This window comes from Trichomycterus rosablanca, chromosome 22, assembly GCF_030014385.1.
Source record: "Trichomycterus rosablanca isolate fTriRos1 chromosome 22, fTriRos1.hap1, whole genome shotgun sequence".
Classification (NCBI taxonomy): Eukaryota; Metazoa; Chordata; class Actinopteri; order Siluriformes; family Trichomycteridae; genus Trichomycterus; species Trichomycterus rosablanca.
The window spans coordinates 868,376-887,432 of record NC_086009.1 but is presented as its reverse complement, the minus strand read 5'-3'; the positions used below and the strand labels follow the sequence as shown (position 1 = coordinate 887,432).

At 42.9% G+C, this 19,057-nt stretch overlaps 3 protein-coding genes across 6 annotated transcripts; 2 read left to right on the top strand and 1 right to left on the bottom strand.

Moving 5' to 3' along the window:
- The first annotated feature begins 853 nt into the window (after positions 1–853).
- On the top strand, positions 854–4,008 carry zgc:113090 (uncharacterized protein LOC553741 homolog). Of its 3 annotated transcripts, none has more exons than XM_062984974.1 (3): positions 854–873; positions 2,360–2,575; positions 2,987–4,008. In XM_062984974.1, the coding sequence occupies exons 2-3, from the start codon at positions 2,392–2,394 to the stop codon at positions 3,751–3,753; spliced, it is 951 nt and encodes a 316-aa protein (XP_062841044.1). In that variant the 5' UTR covers positions 854–873; positions 2,360–2,391; the 3' UTR covers positions 3,754–4,008. The 3 variants fall into 3 exon arrangements, with proteins under 3 accessions (XP_062841044.1, XP_062841043.1, XP_062841042.1); XM_062984973.1 differs by lacking the exon at positions 854–873 and adding an exon at positions 1,048–1,067; XM_062984972.1 differs by lacking the exon at positions 854–873 and adding an exon at positions 1,189–1,296.
- A 14-nt stretch (positions 4,009–4,022) lies between these two features.
- Positions 4,023–10,579, bottom strand: rusf1 (RUS family member 1). The gene is made up of 15 exons (XM_062984958.1): positions 10,542–10,579; positions 9,735–9,891; positions 9,496–9,573; positions 9,158–9,272; positions 9,016–9,061; positions 8,880–8,912; positions 8,347–8,452; positions 7,823–7,924; positions 7,491–7,561; positions 7,221–7,405; positions 6,421–6,478; positions 6,063–6,127; positions 5,160–5,297; positions 4,591–4,656; positions 4,023–4,329 (listed from the first exon to the last, which is right to left on the bottom strand). Exons 2-15 carry the CDS (start codon positions 9,879–9,881, stop codon positions 4,244–4,246), a joined length of 1,296 nt encoding a protein of 431 aa, XP_062841028.1. The 5' UTR covers positions 9,882–9,891; positions 10,542–10,579; the 3' UTR covers positions 4,023–4,243.
- Positions 10,580–12,577: 1,998 nt separating this feature from the next.
- Positions 12,578–18,022, top strand: LOC134300271 (transmembrane protein 265-like). 2 transcript variants are annotated; one of them, XM_062984991.1, is made up of 3 exons: positions 12,578–12,732; positions 14,365–14,549; positions 16,729–18,022. In XM_062984991.1, exons 2-3 carry the CDS (start codon positions 14,409–14,411, stop codon positions 16,879–16,881), a joined length of 294 nt encoding a protein of 97 aa, XP_062841061.1. In that variant the 5' UTR covers positions 12,578–12,732; positions 14,365–14,408; the 3' UTR covers positions 16,882–18,022. The 2 variants fall into 2 exon arrangements, with proteins under 2 accessions (XP_062841061.1, XP_062841060.1); XM_062984990.1 differs by having other exon boundaries at positions 14,362–14,549.
- Positions 18,023–19,057: the final 1,035 nt, after the last annotated feature.

Genomic DNA, 19,057 nt, shown 5'->3' with positions numbered 1-19,057 from the left:
AATCTTGCTTCAGGTTTTTCCATCCTATCAGCAGAGCATGTTGAATTTTACTGAGAAAAACATGGACTGAGCAAGGCCCTTAACCATGCTGTAAATGTAAACAAACACCTTTACAATGAAGTGCAGGCGGCTCGGTGGCTAAGTGTGTAGCACTGTCGCCTCACAGCAAGAAGGTCCTGGGTTCGATCCCCAGGTGGGGCGGTCTGGGTCCTTTCTGTGTGGAGTTTGCATGTACTTCCTGTGTCCACTTGGGTTTCCTCCCACAGTCCAAAGACATGCAAGTGAGGTGAATTGGAGATGCCAAATTGTCCATGACTGTGTTCGATGTAACCTTGTGAACTGATGAATATTGTGTAATGAGTAACTATCGTTCCTGTCATGAATGTAACCAAAAGTGTAAAACATGACAATAAAATCCTAATAAACAAACAAACAAACAATGAAGTGCAGAAGGTTGAAGTCATTACTGAAGATTTAAACAAGCTGCACTGTATCTGAATGAGTCTGAGTTTTTTTTTAAAATACGTAGAACTCTTTAAAACGGGACTGTGGTGGTTCTAAGGTTGTTGATCAAAAATGTGAAGGTTGAAGTGCAGATCATAACTTTCAGTTGCTTAGTTTGATCCTGTAAGGTGTTTTGCACTAAAGACAAAGATTTTAAATGCATTCTAGTAAATATTAGGTTTGGCAGGTGAGAGGAAACTTGGAGATAACAAGCTCACTTATTAACATTGAACCGAGGCGAGGTTTGACCCCGGGTTCTCAGAACCACGTTGTTTGCTAGCTGTGACACTGTTGCACACATAATTATAAAAAGATGCAAACAAGTGCACTGGATAACACAAATACCTCTAGCAGTGAGTGAGTGACAGGGTGAGTTTAGTTTATCTATCAGCTTGATGAATGGGTGTAAAAATACAGACGGCCTTTCTGTGGGCTTCTAAATAGCGCGTTCGGATTGGCTGAGCTGTCGGGTTGAACGCTCTGATTGGCTGATTTCTCGGGGGCGGGATGAGTCGCTGGGTGTGTTGACAGAGCTGCACACCCCTGCAGGCCGAGTTTGAAAGGTAAGAGCGTCGCTATGACAACAAGCCTCGTGCTAACGTTAGCATTTTAGCTTATTTTTTTAAAAACGAATAAAAGTAATATTTATACTAAATAAATCATAATTAATGGATATTTTAGACCTTACTGGAGGTTTTTGTTTGGGTGAAGCTCTGCTGTAAATGTGTCTGTGTGATGTAAATGGTGTCACCGGTGCTATCTCTGTTAGCTATGGATGCTAGCTGCCGGAATGTAAACAAACCTTTTGAATTAAGCATTTGGCTAATCCGCTGTATTTTATTAAGCTGTATGTTCACTTTAGGTAAAATGGAGCTTTTATTTACATTAAACTTACACCATATGTGTTTAGGAAATGAAGATATACGTACAAGCGTATAAATACATAAAGTTACAGAGGTAGCAGTGATTATCAAAGAGAAAATAGAACAGAACAGTATATAATGTACAGTCAGGCAGTATAGATATGAAAGAATATAGTGGCAACAAAACAAAATGTAGAAAAGGTTTCCTAGTTTATTTAATAACTAGGAAATGTGCAAAAATGTGTGATATTTGTGCACCAAAATACATAATTTAGCTGTAAAACCATCAGGAATTGTTCAAAACTAACAGAAATTTAGGCAACAAGACAACATGTGCCTGCAAAACAATTAGGAAATGTGCACAAATGCAGAAAATGTGCTCAAAAATACAGAATTTGGCTGTAAAACCATCAGGATTTGTGCAAAACTGATGGATATTTATGCAAGAATACAAAATGTGGCTGTGAAACAATTAGGAAATGTGCAAAAGTGCAGACAATTTGTGCACAAAATACAGAATTTAGCTGTAAAACAATCAGGAATTATGCAAAATTGACCAATATTTATGCAAGAATACAAAATGTGGCTGCTAAAAATTTAGGAAATGTGCAAAAATGCAGAAATTGTGTGCTAAACAATCCGGATTTTGCTGTAAAACCATCAGAAAATGTGCAAAAATGCAGAAAATTTGTGCTCAAAAATACTTAATTTTGCTGTAAAACTATTGCGAAATGTGCAAAACTGACAGATATTTATGCAAGAATACAAAATGTGGCTGTGAAACCATTAGGAAATGTGCAAAAATGCAGAATATTTGTGTACAAGAATACATAATATAGTTAAAAAATAACTAAGAAATGTGCAAACATGCAGGATATTTGTGCAAGATTTCAGATTGTGGCTTCCAAACAACCATAAGATGGTGTTTTTACCCATTAGAACCCATAAGAATTTAATAGTAGTAAAGTTAAATTCTTTTTGCTCATCAACAGATCAGTCGATCATCGTAAACGTAGAAGGAAAGATGACCCAGATGGACGTCCTGGTCACCAACGTGGCCGAACTGTTGGCCGGTGCCGTCCATGAGGTTCTGCGTCTGATGGGTCAGGCTGTATCCGAATACAGAGAAGAGTCAGCCAGGATCCATCAGGAGAACCAGAAACTCCAGCGCACGCTCGAGGAGCTCCAAGCCAAGCTGCAGATATCAGGTACGACGGCTGGTACAAATACATACAAATGCTCTTTTGACTGAGTGTGCACAAATTCCCATACACTGATGTACTTCAAAGTCAACTGTTATAGCTGAAAAGATCATATAGAGGTCACTTGGTTGGGTGTCCAAATAGTTTTGGCCATATATTAACTGAGATTTATGGGCATCCTATTTCAAACCATAAGCATTGATGTCAAATTGGTTCCATATTTGCAGCTAATACAGCTTTACCGTTCGAGTAAGCCCTTTTATTATATTGTGGCGTGTGTCTATGGGGATTTGTGCCCAGTCATTGGCTTGCAGATAAGGTTGTAATACATGTAAGAATCTTTGTTCCAGTAGAAAAAACAGTTATTATTATTTCCCGGGTGCACAATTTTGTTAAAACCCGATAAATTTTTTTCAGATGCGGTGCAGCAGGTCTCATCCTCGGTAGCTGCAGAAGAGCCGCTGTATGAGTCTCGTCTTGAGAACCTATCGGACTGTAATTTGGAACCTCGGATGAGAGAAAAGAACCTCGTCTCAGAGCCGTACAGTCGTTTCATGGAGGAGAAACCGATCACACTGCAGCCGGGAACCGAAATCCAACCCCCAAACCTTCCGAAATCTCCCACGTATGACTTTTCCCAAACCAGGAGGCGATTTCTGAACCCCAGGAGCAAATCGGCCTCGCCCGTCATCACGGAGGCACCGGATCCGCTCGCGAGGATCAAAACCGAATCCAAATCGGAGCTTCCAGAATGTTCAGTGACGGAGCAGAGCGAGAGAGACCGCCGGCCGTACAGCCCGCTCCATCACGACCCCACGAGCGCGTCGTGGGATCCGACCCCCCCGCCTCGGACGCACGCCCGGACGCTGGAGGACGTGACGGACGCGTCGCTCCCCTTCAGAGCGGCCGTGAGGAGAGACTGCCCTCACGGCTGCCACGTGTGCGGGAAATCCTTCGCCACGGCCTACAGCCTGGGCGCGCACTTCGTGTGCCACACGGGCGAGCGGCCGTACGCCTGCTCGCGCTGCAAGTTCAGGTTCAGCAGGCTGGCCGACCTGAAGAAGCACGAGCGCATTCACACGGGCGAGAGGCCGTACAACTGCTCGCTGTGTGGACGCAGGTTTAACCGCACCGAAAATCTGCGCCGCCACCTGAAGAAGGTGCATCATGGGACGCTGGTGTAGGCTGACTGCTGGAGATACTGCACTACATGGACAAAAGTATTGGGACGCAGTTACGCACTGCTGTCCGTTATTCACCTTCTCTGTGCAGTACCTCGACCCGCCAGCTGCAGCAATAATGATGAATGGGTTCAGCTATTCCTCCCTCAGACACAGCCGGTCACAGAGCTCCAGAGCAGTGGATCTAACAGTGGTGAGCTAGCATGTCTTACCGCCACCAGCGCGTGTGTATATTTTAATAAACCTTTAAATGTATAACTCAAATTCCTGAGTGTTTTTTATATAGAAGTGTTTTATTCTGTCGCACCAACAGCAGAAATGATTGAACTGAATCGTGTAAACTGATTTTAAATTCATGTCTGATAGAAAATTACAGAATTAAATTCATATGGAACAGTAATAAAAGTTTCCAGGGTTCCTTCCGCAGCTAAAAGCGTCCGACTGCTCTTCAGGTTCTTCGTCGTCCCTCCTCTTCATTCACGCCTGGTTCTTTTCAGTCGCTTTTCTTTCTCCACTCCGCTCGCCATTCGTTCCAGTCCAGCAGCGTCCTGTCCGTCCGCCACTTGGCCTCCTCCAGACCTGAACATCAAACGAATCGTTATCATTCACTGTGTCATTTATTTTACATCACTGATTTTAAACATCTTGTTTAAACATCCAAACATATAAGCTATATAAGGACAGTAGTAGGAGAACTTTTAACTATATAGATGAGTATAAAAAATAGCACAACTCGGTAATTAGGAGGAGCGTCCAAATACTTTTCTCCATGTACTGTAGCTGCACGTGGGTGGATGTAAAATATGTGATATTTTATATATTAGTGAAATAATTTCCTACCTGTGATGAAGGGAGGGAAGATTTGCTCCATCAGCTTGTGACTTTCTGAGATCAGCTCCCCGGAGTCTGGAATAAAGCGATAAAAGAAAACGTGTCCACATTTCTGCTGATGAGAGACTGGCGTTGGCCTGCCAGTGTTCGGGGGTCAGGAAAATAAAAGAACTAAAAATATGTTGTAGCTGGCAAACACAGATCATACAGCCATCTCTCCTGGGTTCGAACCTCGGCTCTGCTACCGCCTTCTAGCAGGCACAATTGGCCTCCAGTCTGCTGGGTGGGAAAAGGGGGGTTATGAACGCTGTGTAAGGATCTTGATTGCTCAGGATGCCTGTACAGGAAGTGAAGGAGCACAGAGATCGGGGCGTGGCTCTCTGTACGCGAAATCCGCTAAAGTACGGATGAATAAGAAGTAATTGTTAGGACTGCACACACCTCAAGTGTGTGTGTGAGTGTGTGTCAGAACACTATACACCCTCCTTGAATGCCACCCCAGCAGCGGATTGGCCAAGCTAAACTGGGAGAAGAAAGGGGGTAAAATGCATAAAAAGATCATTAAAAAAATGTGATACCTGTGATTTCGGAGAGGCGTCTAAGTGCTCCGTGTTTGGGTGAAGAGTCTAACGCGGTACTGACACACACAGCCTGGCACACGGCCATGATCTCGTCACGAACCGACGTGTCGACGCCCAGACACACGCCCACACTCCCTACAGAGAACACCAAACAAATACAATAATAATAATAATAATAATAATAAATCCTTGTATGCAAGTAACAGATTAAATATGTAAAAGAATATAGAAGGTATAAAGTTACATTATATGGTCAAAAGTATGTAGACACCTGATCATAAGCTGGTTCAACAAGCTAATAAAAAAATGTGGGTGTTAATACAGAGCTGCCCTTATTTTGCGGCAATAACAGTCTCAGTTTATTACAGAAGACCGTCCACAGGATGTGTTCTCTGGGATTGAGTCAGGTCATGCTGCAACAGCTAAAGACCTTCCCTAAACTGTTGCCACAATGTTGAAAGCATGTAATTGACCTGATAAACCTGTTAGCAGCGGTGTGTCTGAAACATTCAATTTTAATCATTAGGAGATGTGTTCTTACACATTATATGTCCAAAAGTATGTGGACACCCGTCCTGATGATTAAATTGACAAGGTAAATGATATGCTTTTAATGTTGTGGCAACAGTTTAGGGAAGGACCCTGTCTCTTCCAGCATGATTACGACCCTGAGCACACGGCGAGCTCTATAAAGACGCTGGTCAACACTCAACCCGACTCAACACTTTTTGGATGAATTCAACCTAGATGCGCAAACCAGACCGTCTCTTCTCTTCAGAAGGGGCACAAATTCCCACAGACACGCTTCAAAGTCCTGTAAAAATGCTTCCCACAAGACAAAATGCTCATGTCCACATACTTTTGACTGTACAGCGTGTATCTGTTAGTTCTGTCCCGTACCGTCCTGTATTCCCAGCAGATACGATCCGGTGCTGCTCCTCAGGGTTTGCTGAAGCTCCCGGGCGCTGTGAACCAAACACGAGAAATAAATCAAACGCAAACGACGTCACTGCAGATAAATTCAATTATTTAATCAAGAGTAAAAACGACTTTAAATACACTATAGAGACAAAAGTATTGGGACGCCACTTTCAGCCACAACAGTTGCTAACAGGTGACTGAGTTTTGACTGAACGGGCACAAATTCCCACAGACAAGCTCACACACAGAGGTCACTCTGTTTTAATGCCATTTGTCCAACAAGCTCATGCTCAGGTGTCCGAATACTTTTGATCGTGTAGTGTGTGAGTGAACGTACTCTTTAATAATGTCGCCCAGTCTCACGCCCAGCCTGATCTGCACTTTCTGCCTGAGCTCTGAAAACACAGAAGAGAATTTAAACAGAATCTGATGCGGATTCATTGGTTCCGCTGCTGTCCTAGTGCTGGGGTATTCTGGGAGTTCATCGCGTGGCTCTCTTGTGTGCTGCATAATGAGGTGAAAAGATGCAGCCAGTGACCGGGGGCGTGTCAGGGAGAGCGGGTGATAGTCTCAGCCCAGCCCTTTTCCGCCAGTGCAGCGGATTTGGCAACGATTAGATTAGTGGAAATATGGCACAGTGGTAAAACAGGTTGCTACCGACCTGGCTGAGCGTCCAACAGTCACAATCGGTCGTGCCTGACAGAGGGACGGTTGTATGGGGTATCTTTATGACTCTCCATATGCGAGACTGCTCAGTGTAGGAACCCGCCTCTGGTTGGTGAAAAGAAGTGTCTGGCAGCTGCATGCGTGTCTGCAGCTCAGCGATCGGCTCATACTGGGGAAGGAGGGTCAAAGGAATTCCTAATAACTGCTGCAGTTACGCCCTCTGCTGGCTGGTCGATGGGGCTGCACAGAGACGGGGGATAATAGAGATCTCTAACTCTCTGTGCACGATACGGATCTCTGTATGAACCCACCCAGTGCAGGTAAAAGAAGCGGTCAGTTCTGCACACGTGTCGGAGGGGGCGTGTGTCAGTCACGACTCTCCTTGATCAGAAGTGAAGGTCGGGGGAATTGGATATGACTTATCCCGACGAAGTCTCTAAACCTCTAAAAGTCTCTAAAGCTCTGACCTACCCGGGAACACAGGCTCCCTCCGATTGGCCTCCGATGGTGTCAGGATCCGTCCGTCACGCAAATACTGACGGAGGAGGATGGACAGGCGAGCCTCGTTTAGCGTCTCCATGACGACGGACCTGACGGCCCTGTAGTTGGCGAAGAGGTGGAGCGCGGTGAAGAGGAAGAAGAGGATGAACGTCAGCCTGAGGAGGAGGAACAAAGGTACCGATCAATACACGTCATGTCAGTATTCGTACCCCCCACCCCCAATCGTTTTTTAAATCTTACGCTGGGTTATCGCTGACGAGCGGGATTAGCGTCATGCTAAACACCAGAGCCACCAGATTCACCAGCGTCTCCTGTTAGAAACAACACAGTGTCAGAGTCCTGAGCTCAGCCCCACACAACAGCTCTGGGATGAACCGGAACACCAACTGATCAGTCAGAGCCCAGCCGTACACATGCTGTCATCTTTTATACTACTGAACAGGCACAAATTCCTACAGACACGCTCCAAAGTCTGGAGGTCGCTCTATGTTAAAAGCATTTGTTCTGGAAATGAGACGTCTGGTGTCCAAATACTTTTACTAAGAGTTTAGGGAAGCACCTCGGGCACCGACCTGACTCCCATCCTTGGCGGAGACGTCAGCCATGTTGTTCCGGCGAGCCTGATGGACGGTGAGCGCGGCTCGGGTGGCGCCTCCGGCCACGCCGACGATCCACTGCAAGAAAATAAAAGCACAGGAGCATAAGTTCAGCCAGAAGATTACAACCGCCATGAGAATGACCATAAAATAGAGCCCTGTGATATATGGTACCAGGACCTGACCAGCGCCAGCAGGTATAACATGCACTCGGGCACTCGTTCAGTAAGAAGGTGCTCGGATGGCGCAACGGGTAAAACACGCCAGCTCACCAGTGCTGAGACCTCGAGCTCTGGAATTTGAATCTTAGCACTGCTATCAGTTTCTGACAAATCACTGGTGTAAGTGCAAGTGCGCTCTCTGCTGGCCGGTCCAGGCACCCGCATAGGGGGCAGCTGATCATGGATGGCCAAACCCCATCCCTGGTAGGTGAAAAGAAGCGATCAGTGTTGTGTCGGAGGGGGCGCCTGAAAGCCTCAGTACATGAATAAGTGTCGTACCTTAAAAAGTCCAGCGATGCACGCGATGAGAGTGAAGAACGGAGGGAAGTAGGGCGCGGCGATCTCCATAAACATCGCAATGTCATTGAGAACGTCGGCGAAGAGTCTGAAAGAGATTTCCTGATTAGTTCTGCATCTACACACAACGTACAGCCAAAAGTATTCAGACACCTGACTGAGAGCTTGTCGGACATTCTGTTTAAAAAACAAACTGTATTAACATAGTGACTTTGAAGTATTTCTGTGTATGGAAATTTGTGCCAAATTCAGTCACAAGATGACAGCATTCGTATGGTTAGGAAGTGATGTTCATGTTCCAATTAATTCCAGAGTTGTTGAGTGGGGCTGAGGTCAGGACATCTATATAAAGCTTGTCTTATAGGCATTCCCTATACTGTTGCTGCAAAGTTGGAAGCATGCAATTTCCTTTACATCAATAATTTATCAATTATTAAGTGTCCTAATACTTTTGTCCGTATAGTGTATTTGAAACAAACCTGTAAATGAATCTAAAATCTGTGATTAAATTTTACCTCCATTTTTTAGCCTCAGAATCGAGTTTGCTCCTGCAAAACAAAGTAAAACGTGCACACTGACGTCACTTATTAGTTAATAAATAATATTACAGATTAAAACACTAAGCAGAAAATTAAGTTCACTGGGTCTCACCCTTTGAGCCAGGCGAAGAGGATTCTTCCCAGCATCCCGGTTCCATCTGAGCCGAGAAATAATAATAAATGTAATAATAAAAGTAAATAAAATCTGTGCATTTGATCGAATCACACACACACACACACACACACACACACACCTCTAAGTAACCAAGTGATCGTAGCTGCAGCGACCGTGGCCTCCTGATCACCGACTCCGACCCCTCTGAGTGACGCCTGAGTGGCCAGCGTGCCGGACAGAGAGCTGGAGAACGCCTGGCAGAGAGAACGTCTTTACAAATCTGATCCAAAAGTGCAAACTGACCATGAAAATGTATTTGCATTACTCATAAAAACACTAAATCAAAAGCATGATGGTAATCCCAGGGTTCGAATCCCAAGGTTCGAATCCCAGGCTGAGCTCACAAATTATTTAAACATCGAGCTTTTGGGTCCAGCGTCACTTTCAAACATGATTTTCTCTTCAGGTCAGACTCACCTGCACCGTATCCCATAACTGATACTGCAAGTAATCTTCACTCACACTCTCTGGGTAACCGTGAGGTAAGAAAATGATCTGGAGAAGAAAAACAGGTTTGTGTTCATTCAGTCATGCATTTTTATACAACTGGGATTCTTCAGAATCTTCAGACAATGTGATTTTAATTCTGGGAGCTACTATTTTATTAGCTTCTCTGACGTGCATGACTGCCCATGACTGTAGGGATTCTGACCCACCTTGAAAGTATCAGTGATGGATTTTCCTCTGATATTTCGGGTCTCTCCGGTTCTCTCTCTCTGTATGACTCCATTCTTTATCTGGTATTTCCAGGCCTCCTGTGAGCCGTACTTTTCTGTCGCGATCACCTCCTCGCGGCCCTCCATGTCCTGCAACCTGCACAAGAAAAAAAGAACTGGGCTGCTGATTCAGAAAACAATAGACTACATGGTGCAGAAGTAACTGCACGGCACAAGTCGTCAGTTTATCAAATCTTTTGATTAGTTCGAGCTTTCTGTTTCTGTAAAGAAGCTACAGTAACTGACACACATAGTTCATAGTTTGTAAAAAAAATACTCAACACCAAGTTCCAAACTACATAAGAAAGCAATGTCAGCCCCAATGTTCCCTATGATTGGATTAATGGATGGGGAGTTCATGGCTGAATAGCTGCAAACACTGACATGCATTGGCTGGAATGGCATAAAGCACAATGCCAGTGGACTCTGGCACAGTAAAAAATTACTGAACATAAGTGACACTGTCCACAGTCAAGCTAGCTGTACATTGTGATTATGATCATGTGGAAAAAGAAGAATCAGAACCTTAAATCCTGACTGATCAGATGGAAAACAAAAACATGAGCTTTTTTTATTACAAGGCAAATCTAAAGGTTTCCTTGTTGTGCTGCAATTGTACAGAATGAATGCAAAAGAGCAGTTTGTACAAATTAATTGTGAGTCTATAATGTTGTTTATTTTACACCTTTATTGTTTAATGCACGAATATGGGAGTTGAATGTTGTTATTTGTACTTAAATCACTCACCGTTGTTGTTGACTGTCTCTTCCCTGTTTATCTCGACCGCCACGTCTTTGGCCAAGCGTGTATTCTGATTGGCTAAGACAAACCCCTGCTATCGGAGCCAGCCAATAGGAGTTCGTCGTGGTTACTAAGCCGCTCAATTGGGCTGTGTTTAAAACGCGTACTACCTCACTACACTGTGTGAAAAAAGCTATCAAAATTAGATGAAGTGCACAGCGTGACTAGTCTGACTACTTAGTACAACAGTCTACGATTTGAGATACAGCTCATGTGTCAAGCGATTTTACATAAAATCTAATAAAACTTCGAATATTTTTAAAAGATATCTTCAAGTTTCGTGATGTATAAAATCACAAGTGATTTTGGCCCAAAATGTGGACGTCTGAATACATGTTTACAAAACATGACCAAAAGTTTGAGGCCTCACAATGACAAGTTCATGCTAAACCTGTGGTCATTAATGTGGAGATGCTGAGGTTCCTGCCTCTGTTCTTCTGGGAGGATTAAAACTAGATTTTACGAGTCAATATTAATATAGTTTTATTAAGAATCATCGATAAGATACGGCTCATGATCAGCATTCCAATACATGTGATATAAAAGGATCAACATTCCTGATTATGTGATACAATAATGATGTAGTGTTTTGCTTGTTTGTAAATACATTATCAATCTATAATATCAATAATTATAATTATAAAAGTCTACTTTTTATTATTTGTAATCAATTTTGTGATGTTTTTAACTTTTCAACACTGAGTTTATTATTTATAAAAGGTGTTATATGAATTACATGCATTATAAATACAATTAACTTATTTTTCATTCATATCAAATACTATTTTAAGATAAAATGTATGTATTTACTGTTACAAATTATTTATATTAAAAGCTTTGTTTAATAGAAGACTGAAACTTGTTACCATTCGTTTGTTCCTCACCGACTTTGACCAAATTGTTTTATTTTTTACAGTTTTCACAAAGTGTAATTTTATCAAGGTCAAAGTTTGTTTTTAGTAGCAAATGTTCATCAATATTTAGTCATAATGGATTGATTGTATTTTACTCAACATTTGTAAGGTTAATTGTGCACATTTGTGAAACTGTGAACAATTTTGAACACAAAGTGTAAAATTCATAACCGTGTGTTTCTACACTGGCCTCCATAAATCACTGCAACTTCCTGTTTAACCTTCAGTAGAAAGATTTTGATCTACTCTAATAGAATTTCAAGTGAAGTCGGTTTGTTTACCAGTCAGAAGTTTGTTACAGAGCAGATAAACCTGTCCGGTCAGTAGCATCCTTCAGCAGGGTTGGGCAAAATATTGTAGCGTCACCGCTAGGGGGCCGCCACAGGCTTTGCCCAGGGGGCCTTGCGGCAGTGGTGTCTGGGCTCACCGTGGCCGTGTGTCCCGTTGTTGGGAGTGGGGTGGCTGCGGTGAGGGTTGGGTAGGTAGCTTATATGTTTGTCTGTTGTATGAATGTATGTGGGTGTGAATGAGTGTCTGTCCTAAACCACTGAGTGAACTGCCAAGGGCAGCTCACTCGCGGCCCCGACGCCGGCGCCACAATATGTATTTTTTGAACATCTACGTCCAAAACCTTTAAGAGCTTTAAGAATTATTTTGGAGGACGACTGTACTTGGGAAATAAGACACTGATGTTGGACTTGAAGGTTTGGCTTGTAATCAACGTCTCAGTTGAACCCAAAGGTGTTGAGGGGTTTGTCCTTCCACAGTACAAAGACATGTGAGTGTGTGTGAATCTGTGTGTGTGTGTGCCCTATAATGGGCTGGTGACCTGTCCAAGGTGTTTCCACACAGTAAATCAAACCCACCATGAACAAGAGAGAGAGAGAGATTGAGCGAGAGGTACAGCAGGGTTGGTGGGGGTGTGGCGTATGACTCCGTCACTCAGAGGTGTGTCTGTGTTACAGGTTGAAGACTTGCCAGAGTGAGAGAGGAAGTGAAACTTGAACTCATTACATTCTCCACCACAGTGTTGTTTGTTTCACACTTCATTATTAACATTCTAACAGAAGCCGAGGAGAGGGGACGAGGGTCGAGGGTCTACCAGTTTACCCAGGGCTTCCAGTTCACAGTAAAACAGGGCGTGTTGTTATGAGGAGTCTGGATTGTTAGTGAGTGAGTCCTCAGGAATTTTGGCTTCGACACCCTCAAGTCTGGACGTGCCTGTAAGTACCACAGAGCTCTTCTGCTTTTTATGAACATTAGATACTTTTACGATTCATAACATCTGTAAATCACATCTGTAAATCAGCCTTATTCACTCATTCATCGTGTGCTTCAGTGACATGCTGAGATTTAAAACATCCAGTGATCTGCACCAAAGCTGCAACCTAATCTGTGTTACTGAAGAAAACATTTGAACTCAGAGCTCAAACCGATGGAGAAATAAAAACACAAACCTAAAATCTAGAAGCTGGAACAGAAAGTAAAAAGCAGCTAAGAACAGAAAGCAGTAATTTGTGTGTTCACTTTTATTTACCTTTTTTTGTAATTTTTTGTCATTTTTAAATCCTTTTTCTTTTTAAACAAGTCAGGGAAAGAGGAACATAAATCTGAGAAATTTGAGAAATTTTACACAAATGTCAAGCTTAACTGGTGATTTAGGAGCATCCAGGAAAGCCAAGCCCTTTACAACCAAGGACTGTGGCAGCCTAGTGGGTCAAGCTTTGGGCTATTGATCAAAAAGTTGTGGGTTTAAATCCCTCTGCCATGCAGCCCCTGTTGGGTCCTGGAGCAAGGCTCCATGGGTGCCGTACACTAACCCCAAGCTTCAAAACAAGTAGCAGACTTGCACCTGATAACACAATCCACGTTGTGATGTCATGCCGGGCCTCATCACACACCCAAAAAAACTTAACTTGCAGGACTTAATGTGGTTCAGTAGTTCCGTTTCTGTTCTGGCCATCTCATACACTCGCTCAGTGGTGATCATCTTCCTCCATGAGATTTTCAGCAGCTTTCTGAAATACTTGTCTTCATTCTTCTTCAGTGTCCAGACTTCAAGTCTGTATGAGGCTGCTGGGCAGACCCCGGCTGTTGTAAGTCGTAGCTTGGTGCTGGTGCTGAATTCCTTTTTTTGTTTGGACAAGGAAATTATGTGTTTATTCAGTCAGAGAAAAATAAGAACAATGGAAATAATTAAATTCCAAAACTGCTATGATGTTCATGTCCCAAAACTTTTGAAGTAGTTCTATTTTATATTAAAAGAGAAACCAAAACGGTGAGTTTAAAAGTAGTTTTATGTGACTGAAACGCTCACTCGCTCGCTCACTGTTTCACATTTCACTCAATATCAAAACAAAGGTGGGTGTTTTCCTCCTGAGGACACAGGACAATGACGGAATGTGTGTGTGTGTGTGTGTGTGTGTGTGTGTGTGTGTGTGTGTGTGTGTATGTGACCACACGTATTCACTCCCAGCAGTTTCAGTATGATAATAACAGTCTGTGGGTTTTTCTTGTTCTTCAGTCTTTTATTTCTGAGCCAAACAAAAAATCCAGCTGTTTCATTTACTGGAAAATCTTTTTTACACACACACACACACACACACACACCTACCAGTGACAAAAGTATTGGAACACACCTTCTAATAATGGGATTCGTGTATTTCAGCCACAACAGTTACTAACAGCAATAATAAATCAGTCATATAAAGGAAATGACATGCTTCCAACATTGCAGCAACAGTTTAGGGAAGACCCTTACCTGTTCTAGCATGAGTGAGCTCTATAAAGACATGAAGAAAGCTCAGTTAACTTGACATTGTGGTGTGTGTGTGTGTGTTGACCGTTTCCAGCAGGAACACAGACGCAGACAGACAAACGGAGGCAGACAGACGCAGACATGACTCCTTCAGCAAGCGATGCAGAAAGCGGGCTTTGTAACAAACAGCGCAGACCCAAAACTTACAGGAAGTTAGCCATCTGCAGCATCATCTGCGGCCTGTCGTGCATCGGCATCGTGTCGCTCATCAACTCAGTCAAGGTAACGATCACAATCATCATCAAAACATTAGTTAGCATGGCGGGAATGCTGATTTTTTAGAGTCCACAGTCTGGCTGCACTGATTAGCTGGATAATTAATCTCTAACAGTCATTTAGAGGGACGATATAGGGTCAAAAGTATGTGGATGCCCTTCTTCGTTCTTAGGTTTAGTTTGAGTCTCAGCAACTCTCACTGTAAGCAGGTGTATAAAATCAGTTATATTACATAAATTATAAGCATGTAACGTTGTGGCAAGGCCGTTTATGAACTCAACTCTGAGTTCTGCAGAGCGCTGATGGACACTTTTATCCACTGTGATTGAAAACAATGCAAGCAACTGAAAGTGGAGGACTTCACTCAGGGGCCCAAAAGTGCCAGCTTAACTACTTATTTTATATATTTTAGTAAATTATTGGTGCCCTGCTTACTTTTGCACCCGATGGCCAATTGGAGCTCGTCACTGCTGACCAAAGCATGCACGCAGCCGGTGATCACTTCTTTTCACCTACCAGGGGCGGGGTCCCACAGAGCACAGAATCATGCAGGTGCACTTGCCCCAGCGATTTGTGGGAACCCTGTTTCAGTCATTGTACCGCCCCCTCCACCCCCTACAGACACACAGCCAATCGTGTGTCTGTGTAGGTGCCCGGCCGGATGATAGCAGAGCCGAGATTAGCAGTTTATGAAACAGAAACTTAAATCCAATGAAAAAATATTTTGAGAATAAAAACCAGAACTGACTGATGACTGAAAAGGTTCTCCGGTTGGTTCTACTCAGAGCGGTAGAGAGAACAGAGTGGCGACACTCCCATAGGGAACCGTTGGAAAGGGGGCGGGACATTTTTTCTGCGCAGCTTCCGGGTTGTGGAGCTCTGTATAGTTCCAAACAACCCATAGAGCCCCATTCATTTCCACTACTTATCAAACATTTTTAGCTGTATGTTGCTTTGTTTTAAAAAAATTATGAATTTAATGTCATTAATATACTTAATACTGTTATTGTTTAGCATTTGCTCAGCACTAAATGTTACATGTTTATCTTAATGAATAGGTATAACCCAATTTAGCTTAGTCAGTTAAGCTTAATTAATGACACACGAGTCTTTTCACCTAAAATGAGTTGATTAATCAAGAGTCTTGTTACAGAAATGATCATAAAACATTAGAACCACAATAAATCATTATACTTTTACTTTCATACTTAAGTACATTTGAAGGTAAATTTAGTTTAGTACTTTAGTGGAGGTAAAGAGTATTTTTACTTTTACTACTACTTTTACTGGAGTAATATGTTACCTTGGATATCTCTACTTTAACTCAACTAAATGGTTTGTGTACCTTGTCCACCACTTACATTAGACAAAATGAACTAGTGCATATTCATAATGAATTCATTAATGTATTACATGTAGGAATCAATTATTAATCACTCATGAAATAAGAGATGAATGAATGCTTTTTCATGTACCTGCACTATAATGTTTTTGGTACGGTAATGTGTTTATCAATCTGTTCATTCAGTGCAGGTAAACCTTATGAATCCAGCACATGACTTAGTGTTTAGCCAAAATGATTATTATTATGAATCCTCAGGAAAGTGAAGGGAGATTAGTTTATGCAAAAAACAAAACATAAAAAACTTTAATGTCTATACTGTATATTGTCTCTACTACTTAATGATATCGCATTATGTAATGTATGCTATTATAATGTACTGTGTGTTAACAAGAACGACCTATTAACAAGTCATTATAAACATCAATCTTCCACTTTATATACCAAATTGACATTAAAGCAGATGCAGTAAATGTAAACGCAGTTGAAAATACCCAGAAATTGTACAAATGTTTATTATTTGCCGTTTAATATTTCATTTACTGCTGCCTGTCCCATTTGAGAACATGACAGCGCCGGGTTTGTTTGGAACTATTGAGGGTTACATGAACCACGTGACCGCGTAGCGGCGAGATCAAGGAGTGTCGCAACTCTCTCTATCTACGGCTCTGGTTCTACTGATAAACTAAAGTGCTTCAGTCTGGCTGCAGTTTATTCACAGTGTGACAAAGCAGGAAACACATGACTGAGCAGCACAGGAAGTAACAGCGCAGAGTGATAAATAAAGAATAACTTAACATGCAGATGAATCTAAACCTTCTCCTCTTCTCTTATCCTCACCAGGCTGAAGAATCCAAATCAGTCCAGAAGAGTAAAATCCATTCTAAAAAAGCTCTGAAATATGGAATCATAGCCATCGTGGCCTGGGTGCTGCTATTGATTAGTATCCCACTCGTACTGGGGCTGCTGTCCTACCTGCTGACATTTATAAACTGAGAGAGATGAACAGAACCTCAAAAACCACACGGAGACATGGAGCGCAAGAACAACGGACCTCAATGACACTACAAGCTGTCCCCAGAACCTCGGACGTGGAGACATGGAGCGCAAGAACAACGGACCTCAATGACACTACAAGCTGTCCCCAGAACCTCGGACGTGGAGACATGGAGCGCAAGAACAACAAACATGGAGCCCAAAAACTATGAACCTCAAAGACTCAACATGCAGTTCCCAAAACTTCAAACATGGAAAAATAAATCCCAAAGATGTGTTGTCCCCAAAACAATAAACATGGACTCACAGTAATCAGGTCTACTGATCAACCCAAGGTCTTTCGCACCCTGATCCTGTGCAACACCCATAACTACCTACTGTGCCACCAAACATGGTGAATCGGCCGAGGCGCGTTTAGGTTCTGAACTGACCGCGTGACTCGGGTCTCTGAGGTCGGACTCTAGAACAGAATGAAGAGGTTCAACCACGTTACCGTCAGATATTTAAACTGTTTGTGTTTTGTCTGTTACGAAATGTAAGGTTTGGTCCGGGTTCGAACACTGCGTCTCAAATCACACACTGCAACTGTGCTACAACGAGCTGCTTCTTAGCTTACAAAGATTTAAACTTTAGGCAATAATATGTAAATCATATCCGAACCCTGTATTTAGTCTCCCCTACATGATAAACAACCGCAGTGTGATTTGAGACACAGACTGACATCACGATACTGATATAAGCTGGGACGCCTTTTTGTTTATCATATGTATATCTTACACATGAACAGAACAATAAAAGGGCCTCGCTCAAAGGTCCAACAGTGGCTGCTTAGCAGAGCTGGGATTCAAATCCACCACTTTTCTACTCGTATCCTGAAGCTAAAATAAGGTAAAATAAACAAATAATGATGTGGTTTCTATAGGGAGATTGTAATTATGATTCAGGTACAAAAAGCAGCATCCATGAAAGGCTTGAGAGGAGCAAAGACGAACAAAATTATTAAAATGTTCCTTGAAGAAAGATCGGAAGAGATTTATAAACATTTCCCTCTACAGTGTGATAAAATAAGTCAAAGTAAATAGAAGAAACACAGCATTATTAATGTATAGTTTTTATATTCTTTATTACAATATGTACAACAGCAAAGTCAAAAGCTTTTATTTTTATAAACAGAATATTAATAAAATGTACTTTTTTTCCAGCTGCTCTGAAGCAAACGTTTGTTTTAATCATTATAAACAGTACAAAAATATTACACACATATATAGAAAACCAGGCTCAGTGCTCGATGCCACAGATACAAGGCGACAGTTTGTATTTATTAAAAATAAAACATTTATAAAAGCAATAAAATGCTCTTGTTGGCCTGATCAGGTCCTGCAGTCTGTGTTACAGTAAGACACGTGAAGTGTGAAATATTGAGCTGCTGGGACCTGATAATGAATCAATACAGTAGAGAGGAACGGGCAGGGTGGCGGCAGGGTGGCAGCAGGGTGAGGGCATCAGTCGACCATTTGCTCCCTGATCGTCTTCGGCCGGCGTCGGGACCGAGTCGAACACACTGGTGATGAAGAACACAAGTTTGTTTGATCTAAACAGTTCAGACAACAGATCTTTAGTGATCTTTGTGTTAAAAGATAAAAATATGATGCATGGATTTGGAGGCGCATGACCGGGAGCTCATGGGATCAACCTAGGCAGCTGTGGACCAGCATACCTACATATAACCTACATATATAAACAAACAAGCTGCTCCGGTGGTTAAACGTCTGAGCTGAACGATCAGCTGGATGCTCCTTTGCAGCCAAAACAGAGACACTCCGAAAACCCAAGCGGGCGCTACCGGACGGGCCGGCCCAGTTGGGGTACACTTCTTTGCGAAGACACAAGGGGGCAATATTGCGCTCGATCTCCACGCTGCCCACTGTGTGGCGCCGCTCGCGCTTGAGTGGGGAACGTGGCCGCGGGTGCGCCGGCCTCTTGGGGGAGAGCCGGTGGTAAGCGAGGGCGTGGTCGGTGCCGTGCCGGAGGGAGGAGATGTCGGGGCAGCTGAGGCTGCGCTCGAGCCGGTTGGAGACCGGAGCCGGTTCCTGGACGTTCTGGTCTCCCAGGACGTGCATCCTCATCTCCAAGGAAATGCAGCGCCTCCTCTGCTTGTCCACTTTGCTTGTCTTCC